This window comes from Phocoena phocoena, chromosome 14 (genome assembly GCF_963924675.1).
Source record: "Phocoena phocoena chromosome 14, mPhoPho1.1, whole genome shotgun sequence".
NCBI lineage: Eukaryota > Metazoa > Chordata > Mammalia > Artiodactyla > Phocoenidae > Phocoena > Phocoena phocoena.
In genome coordinates, this window is record NC_089232.1 from 51,431,064 (window position 1) to 51,445,583 (window position 14,520).

Below are 14,520 nucleotides of genomic sequence, written 5' to 3' on the forward strand. Positions count from 1 at the left end.
GGGCTACAGCCCAGGGCCTGAGGAGGTGGCTGAGGCCCGTTTCTAGAGAGGTGGAGGTGGGCAGAAATGGAAGTTGAGTTAGGCCCAGAACTGAGTGCCCCTGGCCAGACACCAGAGGCCCCAGAGGCACTTGGCAACAGAGGGGAAGATTAAAGGCGGGCCCAAACAAAGAGGGGCACGGCCAGGCACTGTCCACTAACTTAAACCTGGGAGAGGACCCAGAGGTCCATCCTCTTCCCGCCTGCCAGCAGATTCTTCAAGCCATGACTGCCCTGGGCACGACCTGAGAGTGGGGTGTGAGGCCAGGGCCAGGGGGCTCCCCCAGGCACCGAGGCCTGCTGAGGGCAGGTGGTGAGTACAGCTGTGAGGTTCCCCCACTAGCACTCTTGGGGAACAAGTCCAGTCACCATGACTCTAAGTCACTGAGGGTTCAAGCAGACTGCCTCCCGAGGGGCCGAGGAAGGAACCCAGGAGAACCCTCTTGGCCCAGCCAAAGGGCAGCTCATCTTGGGCGTGGGGAGCAGAGCGCTGAGGGTCGAGACTAAAGCTTGTGCAAAGCCGGGAAATCCAGGGTCAGAGATATTGAAGGGGGATGGCAGGTACGGTACAGGGGCTTTTAGACGGGGCGGGAGGGGGGTACCCAAGCCTCACAGACCCTCACTGCCTTTAGACCCTGGATTTGACCTTTAGATGATGCACAGACACACTGGGGAGCGTCCCCCGTGTTGATGTGGCCTCCCAGCTACTTCCTTGCTCATAAACTCCATGTAGTCTGAGTCCCAAGGAACAAGGGATTTGTTTTTGATGCAGAACTGGTCCACCCTGCTCCAGATGAGCAGCTCCCAGTCCCAGCTGGCCCTGGAGGGAAAGCGGGGGTGGGGGGGGGGAGGCGAGGAGAATTAGGGCTGCAGCCTGCAGACACATTCCCTAGAGAGAGATGTATCGCCCCGAGGCCCCGTACCTCCCCTGACCCACGCTCCCTGCTGCCAGCTGGGCAGCTCCTTCCCTCCCCAAAGCTGCGAGGCCTCGTCAGAGCTCTCTGGGGATGATGGAGAAGGGCAGCACTGGGCTGCTGGCCTCCAGTTCGAGGGCGGTGAGAAAGCAGTCGACGGCGGCCTCGCTCTGGCCCTGGGCCTGCAGCACCTCGCCCAGGCCCTGCCATGCCTCGTGGCAGGTGCTCTGCCTCTCCACGGCGTCCCGTAGCACCTTCTGGGCCAGGCTCTTATGGCCCAGCTGACTCAGCATCACACCCTGGGGAGGAAGCACAGGGTGGGTGAGTGAGGCTGTCCCGGGGCAGGGGCATCCTGGCCATCGGGGTAAGGAGTGGAAGCAGCGCGGCCACGAGGCAGAGAGGGCCCTGCGTCTCAGGCTCGGGTACTGTCAAGTGACCGTGCCCTTGACCCATGCAAACCCTCCCTGTGTCCGTTCCAGCCTGGCCTCCCGGGTCACCCAGTGTGGCGGCTCTGATCCTCCTTGCCCCAGGAGTTGGGCTTTAAGGTCAGCAGACCTGGTTTCGGGTCTCCCCATTACAGCTGAGGGATCCCGGGCAAGTCACCCCTCTCTGGCCCTCAGTTTTCTCATCTGTAAATGGGAAAGACCACTGTGTCCACCTCTAGGGTTGTTGTGAAGTTTACACGACAGTAGAGGCAAAGCACTTGAAGCGTGCCTGATGTGTGTGAGCTCTCGCGTCAACGGATCTGTTACCCCAAGGCCCCGTGCACTGTGGCGCTGCCCTTCTCCCCAGGGACCTGTGAGACCAAGGAGTGTGCGCTACAGGCCTGGGGAGGACCTCAAGCCCGTGGGTGAATGGACAGCTCCTGTGCCCGCATCGGTAGCCTGTCTTCCTGGGACCTAAAGCCCATCCCAGCCTGGCCAGGCAGGTGAGGGTCGCAGGAGGGGAGTCAGATGGCCGGGGAACCAGGGACAGATGCTGGGTGAAAGGAGGGCCTCTGGGAGGGGCCTGGGAAGCTTGGCCCTGTTGTTTGGGGAGAGAGAGGAAGTGACAGGAACTGTCACCGAGTTGGGAAGTGAAACTGGCACCTTGTCCCCCTCTATGTCCACCCACACTGGGAGGGGTGTGGGGAGGTGGGGTGGACAGGGTGCTGAGCAGGGGGAAGGGCCAGGGTCCTCTTTCGACCTCCAGTCCCAGAAAGACTGCTTTGCACCCTCCCGCTAATCTGTGTCCCAGCCCTCAAAGGTGCCATAGGATCGCAGCACGGGGGGCCTTACTCTCATTCAGACATGAGGTAAAGCCCAAACAACAGCGACTTCCTGGACAGGGAATGGGGGTGGGGAGCTGCCTTCTGTGTGCCTGGAGCCCCCTCTCGGGTGCCCGCCCACTGACGGCCATGTACATTTTTAGCTGGAACATTTTCCTCCTCGCCGCACGCCCCAGAGTTAGGCCCTCCGTTGCTATGGAGACCCACTGGGGAAGATGCACATGGCTGATTTCATAAAGTCTTCCGAGGGCTTGGAATACGACCAATTAGGCAAGAGTGAAAGATGGTGCTCAGGAAGCCCTAGGAAAAGCCTCCTTCTCTGAAGGCACTGGCTGGCGGTCTGGTGGCCAGGGGGAGGGAAAGGGAGGGGAGCTCTTCAACCGAGGGTGAAGCTGTCCCCAGGGGACCACAGGGATGGGGGGAGGGCAGGGGAACCAGGGGCAGGGTAGAGCCTCAGGCAGGGCTCCTGGATCTGGCCAGATGGGTGCAGTGCTGACTCAGGGCTGTCCAGGACCAGTGGGCAGTGTCCAGTCTGGCCAGCAGGGCTCCAGGCCAAGCTGCTCTGTCCACATGGCCTGGGAGCTGGACCCTGAGCAGCTCATGATGGAACAGGGCCCACGAGGAGGAGGGCAGGAAGGCGAGACAACAGGCCGCCAGACACCAAAATTACGCACCAAAAATGGAAGGTTTGAGCCCTGTGAGTACTGCCCATGGGGGAGCAACAGAGGACAGATGGGGAAGGCCAGCAGGGCCACCCAGGGTGGGGGCGGGGCCGCAGTGGCTTTTACACACCAAGTTTTCTATATTGAGCTTCCATGTGAGATTTTTGTTTGAAAAGAGGGCTTTATAGCTAAAAACAAGCCTGAAAACCCCTGATCTCAAGAAGTGTGTAGGTGTTTGGGAAGGGGCCAGATGTGTCTGCAGGCTGAACAGGGTGTGTGTGTGTTGGTTTAGGAGGTTTGTGGAAGGCTCCTCTGTATGTTCTATGTAGAGGAAAAAAGCCCAGGGCTACACAGCCAGAAGACCTGGCCAGGTTGGAATCCCAGCTGTGCCACTGACAAGTGCCAAGACCATGGGGAAGTGGCCCATTTTCTCTGAGCTGCTGTTCCCTCATCTGTAAACCAGGGGATAGAACAGTCCTACCTCGTAGGCTATTGTGAGGATTCTGCAAGGATGAATTTGAAATTATATAGCAGGGTGCATGGTGGGCTGACAGCTAGAAGTGTCCCCAGGATGAACAGAGGGTCCTGGGTGGAGGGGCAGGGAGGGCGAAGAAGATTTGGAGGGCAAGGCTCCCTGTGAGGGAAGACTGTGTGGGCTGGCGTGGCATTGGATCACATTCCCCCCACCCTGGGGTGCTGACCTCAGAGCCTGAAAGGAGACACCGGGGTCAGGCTGGGGTCTGGAGGCCCAGGGCCTGTAACAGGATCTGCTGCCACCTGCCCGAGACACCAGCCCGTTGGGTTCATGTTTGGTAGCAACTCGGAGCTGTTGCTGCCTGACAACTGGGCAGGGCCCTGCCCCAGGAGGGTGTGAGGCCTCACCTGCTCTCCCAAAGGCCGGCGCTGAGCCGAGGGCCTGCGTCCGTCACCCCACCCCCAGCTGCCCCAGAACAGGTCTCCAGGGAGATGGTGGGAACACAGAACTGGTCTCAATTCCATCCCAATATCCCGGCTGACTCCTTCCCTCCGTGTCGAGAGAGGAGACCAGACCTGCTAAGTGACTCTCAGCTTCTGACACTTGACCTGGGAGATGCCATCGCCGTGCTGCCCACGCAGGGATTAGAAAGAAGTGCGAGTCACTGACGGTGGTGGAGCACAGCGCCTATAACCGGAGCTCAGGGAGGGGCAGGGCTATGGGGGAGTCCCCAGGAATTCCTGAGGTCGTCCATTCCCTTCCTGAGATCCAGGAAGGGAGGGAGCATCTGGCCTCATCTCATCCACCGGGACCCTGCTCCTCTAGGAAGTGCGTCTTTCTTGCCTAAGGGCAGCACGTGCTGTCACACCACTGCCTGGAGGGTATGCCCTCCCTGTAGTTCTCCAATGCCATCTCTGACCCCACCCCCGCAGGCTGAGAGAGACAGGGTCCCCAGCTCCTGCCTGCTCCGTGATTTCCCACAGGACAGCAGCTCAAAAGAGTTTGGGGGGATGGTGGTGGTCCCGGATGCAAAGCCAGGCACACCGGAGGCCTTTATGCATACTTAGTGACCTGCTTAGGGCCACAAAGGCAGGCAGCCTGAGGGCCGCCTCCCTGGCTAGGGTCTGGTCTCCGGTTTGTATGGAGACTCTGAAGGGACTCTCCCTGTTAGGAACCCAGGTTCTCTGGGGAAGTACAGGTTGGGGTCAGGAGCCACAGCCTGGGATGGGGATGAAGGGGAGCGGGGCTCCTACCTGCCTTGTGGAGAATTACCACTGCACACCATCTCATCCGGTTGATTCAGTGCCTGACGCTGTACCCCAGAGGGGAGGGGCGGCAGGAAGGTCCCGCTGTGTGAGCCTTTTTCTTCTTTGGGGGGAGGGCGGCCCTGGGAAGCAGCCCTGACTGCTAGGCCAGCTGCAGGCCAGGCTGAGGGCTCCCTCCCCACCCCTACCCTCAAGTATTTATAGAAGTTATTTTGGGAATTTTCTTTCTGAGCTCAAGGCACATTCCTGGGATTCTATAACAGCCTTTCCAGCTGGGAAGCCGGGAATCAGCTGGAGGCTGCTGGAGTCTCCCGGTCCCTGGAGCCCCCTGCTTGGGGACCATGGGGCTGCAGGAGGGAGCCCAGGGCGGGACAACCTCTGAGGCTGCTCCAAGGCTCCCTCCCTTCACCCACCCCAGGGGCGGGGATGGGAGGGGAGGGGGGCTGACACACCCTTCAGGGAGGCCCACATTCCAGCCGAGCTCACAGCTCTCTCCGTGCACTCCAGGATCCTCCCAGGTGTGTCAGCCCCTACCTGTCCAACCACACTGGGAATGAGGAATCTGTCCCGGCTGAGAACCTAGCCCACACATCACCACATCCCTCCTGGAGCTGGGGCAGCTCCAGGCCCACAGGCTGGTCCTACCTCCTTGTTGTGGGGAAGGGTATGACTCCTAGACCCACCCGAGGCCTGGCTGATGAGCTCCCACACAGAGCTCTCCTTGGCTCTCTCACAGGAAGAGGCCTCGGCCCAGAGAGCCCCCAGACTCACTCAGAGCCCAGCCTAGCTAGGGGGCTTCTGGGGCAGCAGAGGTGGCTGTGCTCTTCACATACAAGAACTCACGCCTGTCCCTTCCTCCTAGGGCCTCCACAGGTGAGATGTTGTGAACACCAGCGGGCCCCTTGGCTGGGGGTGGTGTCTGTCTTCAGAGGGCCGCAGCCAGGCTCAAGGACAAGCACCGCTTGGTCAGAGGGTGGGCATAGCCTGCGGGGGAGGGGGTCTTGCCAGTCCCACTTCTAGGCAGGGGCTGGGCCTTTTCGGGTTGGTTTCAGGCTCTGGGCTGGCTGGGGGCTCTGCCCCCCCCGGAGCACGGCCAGGCCCACAGGGCCAGGTCAGGAGGCTGCAGCGAGGCCTCTGGACCTTGGATTCTAGAAGTGAACACCCTGTGATGGGCAGCGAGAGGGACCCCATGGCAGATGCTCCTCTCTAAGCAGGAGCCAGAGGGGTGTGCTGGCCTTCTGCACAAGGGGAAAGGCCTGAACCCTGCTACACCCTCCAGACATGTCTTTCCGACCATCGATTCTGGGGTTAAATTAAGCCAACAGTGCTTAACCGTGGCTCTGAGCTGAGTCTGTGCTACTGCCAGAAAGCTTCCTGCCCACTTTCTAATCAGGGTTGGTGTGGACTTCAGGAGTCCACACACCGGCCTACGGTTTGCCTAAAGTCCTGGGTCAGAGGCAGGGGGACCCGCCTCCACGAGCCCGGGGCGCGGGCTCAGGGGCAGTGCTGCGGCTGTGCCATCATGGGCATGAGGCGGGCTGGGGGCGGCCGCTGGACACAGGAGGCCCAGGCTGAGGGGACACGCCCTGGCACCCCCCACCCCTCCTCCCTTCTCCACTGCCCCATCAGGGCATGCAGACCGCAGGCAGCACTGCGGAGGGACCAGGAAGAGAGCTCCCAATAAAACCTAGGGGGTCCCATGGCCAAGAAGACATTCCTATTGAGTTTTCCTGCCACACAGCAGCTGCATTCCTGCCCCCCTGGAGCTGGGCAGACTCCGCTCACGAGACTTCCAGGTCCTCCCCGTGCCTCAGGCTGCCTGGCCCCTCAGCCCTCTGCCACGGCTCAGGAAGCCAACAAGGAAGAAGCCTAGAGCAGGCGTGCTGTCCTGCATCCGGAGGCATGGGGCCCTGGAACCAGAGACCTTACTGCCCGCCTCATCCAGCGTCAGAGAACCTCCAGAAGGCCGGGTGCTGAGTTTCACTTCTCAGCTGCTCAGAACACCTTTCCTCCTTCAAGTCAGGAAGCAGCGGCCGAACCAGCCTAACAAGACTATGGGCCCGAGCGTAGGGCCTCCCCGAGCCTGGCCTTCCCTGCTCTTCCTCTCCAGCAGCCTCAGGGCCCAGCACGCCCCTTTAGCTGCAGAGTCTCACCTGACACATGCGACGGCAAGAGGGGGGTCTCAAATCCCCCTCATCCCTCAACGCAGACTCCAGCTCACTGGGCCGGCTGCTCTCGCTCTCAGCCAGGGTCAGCCTGGCCTCGCACTGTGCACAGTCTTGTCCCATCCGCAGGGCAGCTGGGGCTGATGTCCCAGACCTCTGTGCCTTGGTCAGAGTCGCTTGGTGGACTCAGAGGATGGAGAGGCTTCGCTACAATGAGTGTCTGGGGCTCGGCTCTGGGCATCCCCTTCCCTCTGCAAACCAAGAGCATCTGAACCTGGCCTGGGAGCCACACTTTGAAATGAAAAAGGTAAAAGTAAAAGCTTTTGCACAGCAAAGGAAACCATGAGCAAAATGAAAAGACAACTCACAGAATGGGAGAAAACATTTGCAAATGATGAGACCGACGGGGATTAATCTCCAGAATATACATATAGCTCATGCAGCTCAATTGCAAAAAACCACCCAATCAAGAAATGGGCAGAAGCTCTAAACAGACATTTCTCCAGAGAAGACACACAGATGGCCAAGAAGCACCTGACAAGATGCTCAACATCGCTAATCATTAGAGAAACGCAAATCAAAACTACAATGAGGTATCACCTCACACCGGTCGGAAGGCCATCATCAAAAAATCTACAAACAGTAAATGCTGGAGAGGATGTGGGGAAAAGGGAACCCTCCTGCACTGCTGGTGGGAATGTAAATTGGTGCAGCCACTATGGAGAACAGTATGGAGGTTCCTTAAAAAACTAAAAATAGAGTTACCATACCATCCAGCAACCTCATCTCTGAGCACATACCTGGAAAACATGAAAACTCTAATTTGAAAAGATACATGCACCCCAATGTTCACTGCAGCACTATTTACAATAGCCAAGAGATGGAAGCAACCTAAGTGTCCACCAACAGAAAAATGAATAAAGCATATATGCACCGGACTATTTACTCGGCCGTGAGAAAGAATGAAATAATGCCATTTGCAGCAACATGGATGGACTTAGGGATGATCATACCAAGTGAAGTATAAGTCAGGCAGAGAAAGACAAATACCATACGATACCACTTATACGTGCAATCTTAAAAAATGATACAGATGAATTTATTTACAAAACAGACTTAAAAAACCACAGGGAAGTCTACTCAATATGCTGTAATAACCTAAATGGGAAAAGAATCTGAAAAAGAGTGGATATGTGTACATGTATAACTGAAGCACTTTGCTGTACACCTGAAACTAACCCAACATTGTAAATCAAGCATACTCCAATATAAAAAATAAATTAAAAAATCAAAAAAGAAAAAGGTCAAAGTAACCCTGTCTACCGGGCCATTAACTTACAGAATTCCTTAACCTAATCCTAACGAGAGCCCTAGGTGCCTGGCATCACGAGTCCCATTTTACAGAGGAGGACACTGAGGTTCTGGGAGGTTGAAGGACTTGGCCAAGGTTAAATGGTGAGTACAGGCAAAGCGGAACTCAAGTCCAGCTCAGTCATACTCGAATGCTGTGCTCCAACCTCCAGACGTGATACTGGGGGCTTAAAAACCATCCCAGTCGACGAGCCCCAGAGGCAACCCCAAAGGCAGCTCTGCTGGCACCACGGGCCACCCAACAGCACAAGGAAATTTGGGCCAATGACCCTTGTCCCATGGCAGTGAGGTCAAGCAGCCCTGTCAAAGGTGGGGCTCAAGCTCAGGCCACCTGGTCTTCCACGTGAATGGTGGCAACAATACCCAGTGTTGACTTATCTTTTCACAGCTCTCCGCTCGTCCCCTAAAACTACCCCTTCAGGTCACAAGGGCCTGAATTATTATCCCCATTTGATAGAAGAGAAACTGAACCGGCAAGAGGAAGTAATCTCCAAGTGCCCCCATAACTTGAAGGCTGGCAGGGCTGATTGCGTGTCTCAGACCTCTCCTGTCTGGTCCTACCCTCCAGGACTGGGGACAGGACCAGTCAGGGGAGGGTGGGTGGAGTTCACCTCTTTGACCTTAGAGAGCAGAGCCTTCCAGGTTAGATTCCTAGAGCACCTGCAAAAGGCCCAACCCAGAACCTCAGGTTTGGGTGGGGCAGAGCCCTGGTCCTCGCTGACTCAGGCCCGGCCCTGGGGAGGGAGAGCGATGGTGGGAGGGAGCTTCTGCGGGACTTAAGTCATGAAGTGGCACACCCCAGCTTGGAGAGAGGGAGGCAAGAAGCTCTGGGGCCAACGGGTTGGCCGCATGCCATGGCCGTGCCCCAAGTCCACTTAAAGACAACCATGCTGGGAGCCAGAGGGAACGAATGCAGGGGAATAATTCATCACCAGCTCTCATCAGAGGGCAACAGATGACAGAAACACTGTCTTCCTGTCTTTCCAGGGGCATCTGGAGAGAGGATAGGTCGGGTCATGCAGCCAGGATTGCTTCAGAAATCACATCTCTGGGGTACATGACAGGGGCCAAAGCTTATGCAGGGCTGTCTCCCCCTACTGCTGGGGTGTCCGACGTGGAAAGGGTTCTGGGGAGAGGGGGCAGCAGGAGCTAAAGCTCTGTCCCAAGAAGAAAGCATGACCAGGGGCAGAGGCCAGTGAAGAGCAGCGAAGCCTGCCCAGAGAGGGGCCAGGAAACCACTCCCCCCCAGGATCTGTCCCTGGGAGAGGAGGGCGGGACGCCAACCACCACAAACACAGATGGCAGGGACGCAGCCACACCTGCCCACTCCTGGCTGAGGCTTTCAAGCTATCACTTGCAGTGAGACAGTCTGCACCAAAGCATCCATAGTCCCGGCTCAGCCAAGTGGAGGGTAGAGAGAGTGACGCAGTCTGTGGCCAGGGCTAGTGACCCTCCTGCCATTAAGGTCAGGTGACCTACCTCAAAGGAGCCCCCTCTTGGGAGGGTTCTCAGGGAGTTGAGGACTCCATCAGTCACTCCTGGGCTCCTTGCCTTCCCTAAGCATCTCTGCTCCTTTGGAGGTCCCCTCTCGGCCAAGCCCACGGAGCCTTCTCTGAAAAACAGCGTCACCCGAGGGACAACTCCTCTGCTGGAGTTGGACCAGAAGAAGGACCCTGCTTCCTTTCTCAGGTTTCCTCAGGGACAGGCAGGTAAAGTTCAGGTTTCCCCTTCTTAACTAGATTCTCTGCCAGTAAATTAAGTTCTAAGCAGCCAGGCTGAGTGAGTGGGGTTTCCGGCTACCTGGAGGGGAGGCTGAGACAGAGCTGGCAGAGACTGTCAGGACCTGCTCCTGGGATTTCACTGGGAATTTCCATTGGCAGAGAGCATGTCTTTCTCTTTCCACACCTGGCAGTCTCCCAAAGCCACCTGGCCATCCCTGAGCCTGGTGGAGGTGGCAGCCTGCAGGATCGGGGCTTGACAGCACAGACTCCTCAGGGACACTGCTGTGCGCGCGGCGGGAACTCTCTGCTGACACAGCACTGCCAAAGAGGTGTCTCTTTCCTGCCTGATCTGGGTGGAAAAGCCTGAGCTGAGCCCAGGGTGGAGCTGGAGCCATGGAAACGTCCCCATCACATCCAGGGCTGGGAGGGCAGAAGGACAGGAAGAGCAGAGAATATGCTTCTGGGCCGAAGTTCATGTTCTTGGAAGCCTGAACCCTGGCTCCTGAAAACAACAACTCTCCCCTCCCAGACGCTTTCTCCAGCCTGTCTCCAAATCTCCTGTCCCATGTACAGAGCCCGGGAGAGGCCACAAGGCCGGCCTCCTAGTGTTGGACCATCCTGCCCAAGAACTGCAGGGCAGAACCGGGCACCCACACAGCTCACTGAGTGCATCTCTGCCCTCCTCTCTCCGGAACTCGGAGCGTGGGACTCAGCCACTATATCAGAGGGCTCACTGAGGAGCCCAGAGCTCTTCCAGACCAGGCTATGGGTGGCCATGCTCTCAGGGGAGGGCTGTGTCTCCTTCCCCTTGTACCTAGCAGAGGCCGATGTCCTCAAAGAGCCACAGTGGCAGTGGCAAGGCCAGGATGTCCTCCCTGGGAACCTGCCTTGGCAACGACTCCAGTGGGGGTGTGTTACCAGTTCCCCTCCATATTCCTCTTTCTGGATAATTCTCCAAGGATGTGCCAACCTCACGCTGAGACAACTGCTGTGTCTCTCTTATTTGCTCCTATTTTTAGATTTGTGAATCTAAGGGATTCACATCAAATCTAAGGGATCTGTGAATCCCTTACGTAAGTGCCAAGCTGACTTAGACCGATGGGGAGTGACTCCCATCACGCAGTACACCATGGTGAAAAAGATCCCAAGATCCCATCTGTGCCCCGTGGGAAAAAATGCTGTGACCGATAAGCGACGTCTGTCCCGGGCGAGGGCCTGGACAGTGTGGCGTGTGGCGTGTTCTGTCTTTTCTGCTACAGCGCTGCAGACTTTCAGAAGCACTCTCACATGCGTCGCCTCGTTTGGTTAGAACGACGCTGGTCTAGTAATGATGAAGCTCGTTATCCATTTATAAAAGGAGACATCAGGAGCATGGAAGTTAAGTGTGTCTTTTCCTAAATCACCCAAGTGAATCAGGGCCAGAGCCGGGATTAGATTCCAGATGTCCTGAGTCTGAGGACTGTACAGGGAAGACACTTAGCTCAGGGAACCCTGGAGTCCAACAAGCCAAAGTGTTCGCATGTCTTTGGGAAAACAGCGCTTAGTAAATCTTCCCCAGGCTTGAAATTTATGCATATGTGTGGGATGCTGGCAGGAACACAGAGTGTGGAAAGGGGATGGGCTGCCCACGCTGGAGCCGACTGCCCCTCTGGTTGCTTGTAACTTAACAGTGGGCAGTCCCTTCTCCGATTATATCAAATCAGCAAGGCACCCCAGGAAGAGAAAAGGGACCTTTTCAGAAACATCTGTAGGGAGCCACTCCGGACAACTTATTCAGTTACCGTGGAAACCCACCCTTGCAAACTGCTTCAGTTTTAGGAAAATAGCTACAAACAATAATAAGCATAAATGAAAAATGGTACATGTTGCTTCAAAATTGTACTTGTTATTGGATTTGGTCGGGTTTTCGAGACCGAGACGGCAGGCTCATATCCACGAGCACAGGGAAAGGCAGCCGTCTGCCGGCCTGCAGGCCTAACGACAGAGCCCACATCCCCCCTCCCAGATCCCTAATCAAGTTTCTGGATGTGACCTCCCGGGAGGCATTTATCAGAGGAGCTAACGTCTGAATTGTGGGAGGAAGGAGGATGTGCCTTGCAAAAAACAAACATTTGCTGAGCCGACAGGAGGGCAACATGGCGCCATGCGGAGGGAACCTAGACCAGGCCGAGATGTTGCTACATGGGCCTGAGCTAGAAATCCTTTAAGAGATCAGGCTGAGATGGGAATCTCTGTACTGGTCTGTTTTCAAGGACTCTCAGGGTTAGCAAGGACCTTATAAAGATGACCTGGTCCAGCCCCTCCCACACGCGATATTCATATTCTCTGGGCAACATCCTCACCAGTTGATTCATGAGTCCTTGCTTGGACTACGCTAAGAGTTAAGTCGTTGTTCCTGACACTCAGCTGACATCTAACTCCTCGTAGCTTCTACTCACGAACAAAGCAGACCCCTTTTGTCAATGATAATCCTTCAGCCACCTGGAGCCGTGCTCCTGATGCCTCTGTGTTCTCCATGGGGCAGACATCAGTGATACCCTCACGGCCATTCTCCTCAGAGAGCTCTCAAAGTGAGACATCTGAGGTGGAACCCAGACCCTGAGACTGGGAAAGACTGTGTTGCCGTGGGCTCCTAAATTATACTTCAGAAATCACTGTGCATATGCAGGCCTGTACACTTTAAATCACTCCATTTATCCTGATACCTGCTCTCTGAAAGCAGATAAGGAAGGCGAGGAAAAACAGTCTTCCCTAGGGTATGCTATACCACCTGTTACATGTTTCCTGGACCAGAGAACCCCCATTGCACAGGTGAGTAAAACTGAGGTTCCAAGAAGGGGCTGACTTGCCCGTGATCACCCAGGAAGAGAACGGCAAGGCCAGGACACATCCTCCTCCCAGCCTCTGAACCTTCCCACAGGAGAGTCACCGAGCCCTGGGCACCCAAGTCCTGGGCTCCATGTCCTAGGATTAGGGGTTGCCGGCCCCTCTTAGCACCCCGAGGCCATTCTCAATGTGTGCTTGAGTCAGGCCTGACATGACAGCCCACCCCAAAACATCGCCTGAATCCCACAAGGAGGCATGGAGCGCCTCTCAAAAAGGGCAAGGCAGCCCCGTGATCAGGGAGGGCCTGGGGACCCCCGGAAAAACGCATTTTGGTATCTGCCTAGAGTCTCCAGGGCAGGGACCTGATGAGTAACAGTGAAAACCTCTGGGGCTAGATCGTCTTACAGAAACACAGCAAAAGGGAGTCACCAAGACTCAACCAATTCTCCTCATCCCCTTAGGCAGGCTCCGATTGAAGGGGGATGGCCTGTCTCTACAAGAACAGAGAACAGTCTCTGTTCTCCCAACAGAGCAGGAAGGAAGCCACCTCTCCCTGGACGGCAGGGAACAGTGGCGGCAAGGCACTGTAGGCAGTGGGGGCTGCGGGGTAGGGAGGGGGGCCCTGAGGCCTTCGGAGCGGGTGTGGGGCTGACTCACCAGGCTATGCATGATGCGCACGCCGTCGGGGTTCACTGTGAGCGCCTCCTTGTACAGCTGCTTGGCCTCCTCCAAGCTGCCCTTCATCTCGGCCAGCCGGCCCCGCATGTAGAGTACCGAGTGTGACGTGGGGAAGAGGCCCGCGGCCTCCTGGATGCAGAAGCCTGCTTCCTTGAGGTGCTGCTGCTCCATGAACAGCTCGGCTGTGAAACGAGAAGGGCAGGTGAGGCAGTGGGAGAAGTCAGAGGCAGCGGCCCCCTCCCGCATCCGACCATCAGCCCCCGGAGTTTAGGAGCTGGTCTTGGGTGACGGAAACCGTCCCACCGAGACACAGCATGGGGCCGGCTTGCTCCGGGGTGCGGCGGTAGCACCAGGCCGTGGTTTCTGAGCGCTCACTCCGTGTCAAGTTCGTACTCTGTGCTACACGCAGTCCGACTCCACCAACACTCACAAAACCCTATGTGGACAACGCACTTCTATTACCCACTTCAGGGAGGAGGATACGGGCACAGAGAAGGTCAGGAACTCGCGTAAGGCCACGGGGAGGGTAAGCAATGGAGCCAGGGTTTGCAGGGGTCTGTCTGACTTCAGAGCTTGGCGGTGGGGGCATGAGTGGGATCTCCTGCAGCTAAGCGTCTGCTCGGGGACTCTTCTGTCCCGTCACTTCACCTATTCATCACGTATCTGGGAACAGGGGGCGGGAGGCAGATGAGGTCGCTTTCCAAGGAGGGCTGCTGACTAAAGAGCTAATCCACCTGCGTGATCAGGACGAGGACAGCCAAGTGATGCTACCACGGAGGGGTGGGAGGAAGGAGGCCCAGGGAGCGCCCGTGGAGGGCAGGGGTGGGGCTCACGCTGAGGACCTACAAACCCGCCTGCACTTACTGAGAGCTGACCGTGGGCCAAGCAAGCATTTGCTCATTTAATTCTCAGGAGTCTGGGAGGGAGACTCTCCCGTGCCCCAGGCTGACACACCAGGCTGAGGTGGGGGGGGCTCACCCCAGTCCCTCGGTTGCAAGGGGCAGCTCCTGGCCTCCCTCCAAACTTGGGACTTTCTGTCGGATGCACACGCCTTTCAACCAACAGGTGGGGAAGATCCGCCCCACAACCAGTTTGCCTTCTTCCCCCAGATCAGTAGAAAATAGGGCAGTTTCTCCAA

At 57.0% G+C, this 14,520-nt stretch overlaps 1 protein-coding gene across 1 annotated transcript in view; it reads right to left on the reverse strand.

Moving 5' to 3' along the window:
- Positions 1-553: 553 nt before the first annotated feature.
- The window catches only part of TTC7A (tetratricopeptide repeat domain 7A), a 120,778-nt gene continuing 106,811 nt past the window's right edge, over positions 554-14,520 (reverse strand). The window contains exons 19-20 of the mRNA XM_065890702.1: positions 13,362-13,564; positions 554-1,251 (exon numbers count right to left, since the gene is read on the reverse strand). Coding sequence (XP_065746774.1) covers positions 1,030-1,251; positions 13,362-13,564 — 425 coding nt within the window. The 3' untranslated portion in view covers positions 554-1,029. The remainder of the gene's footprint in view (positions 1,252-13,361; positions 13,565-14,520) is intronic.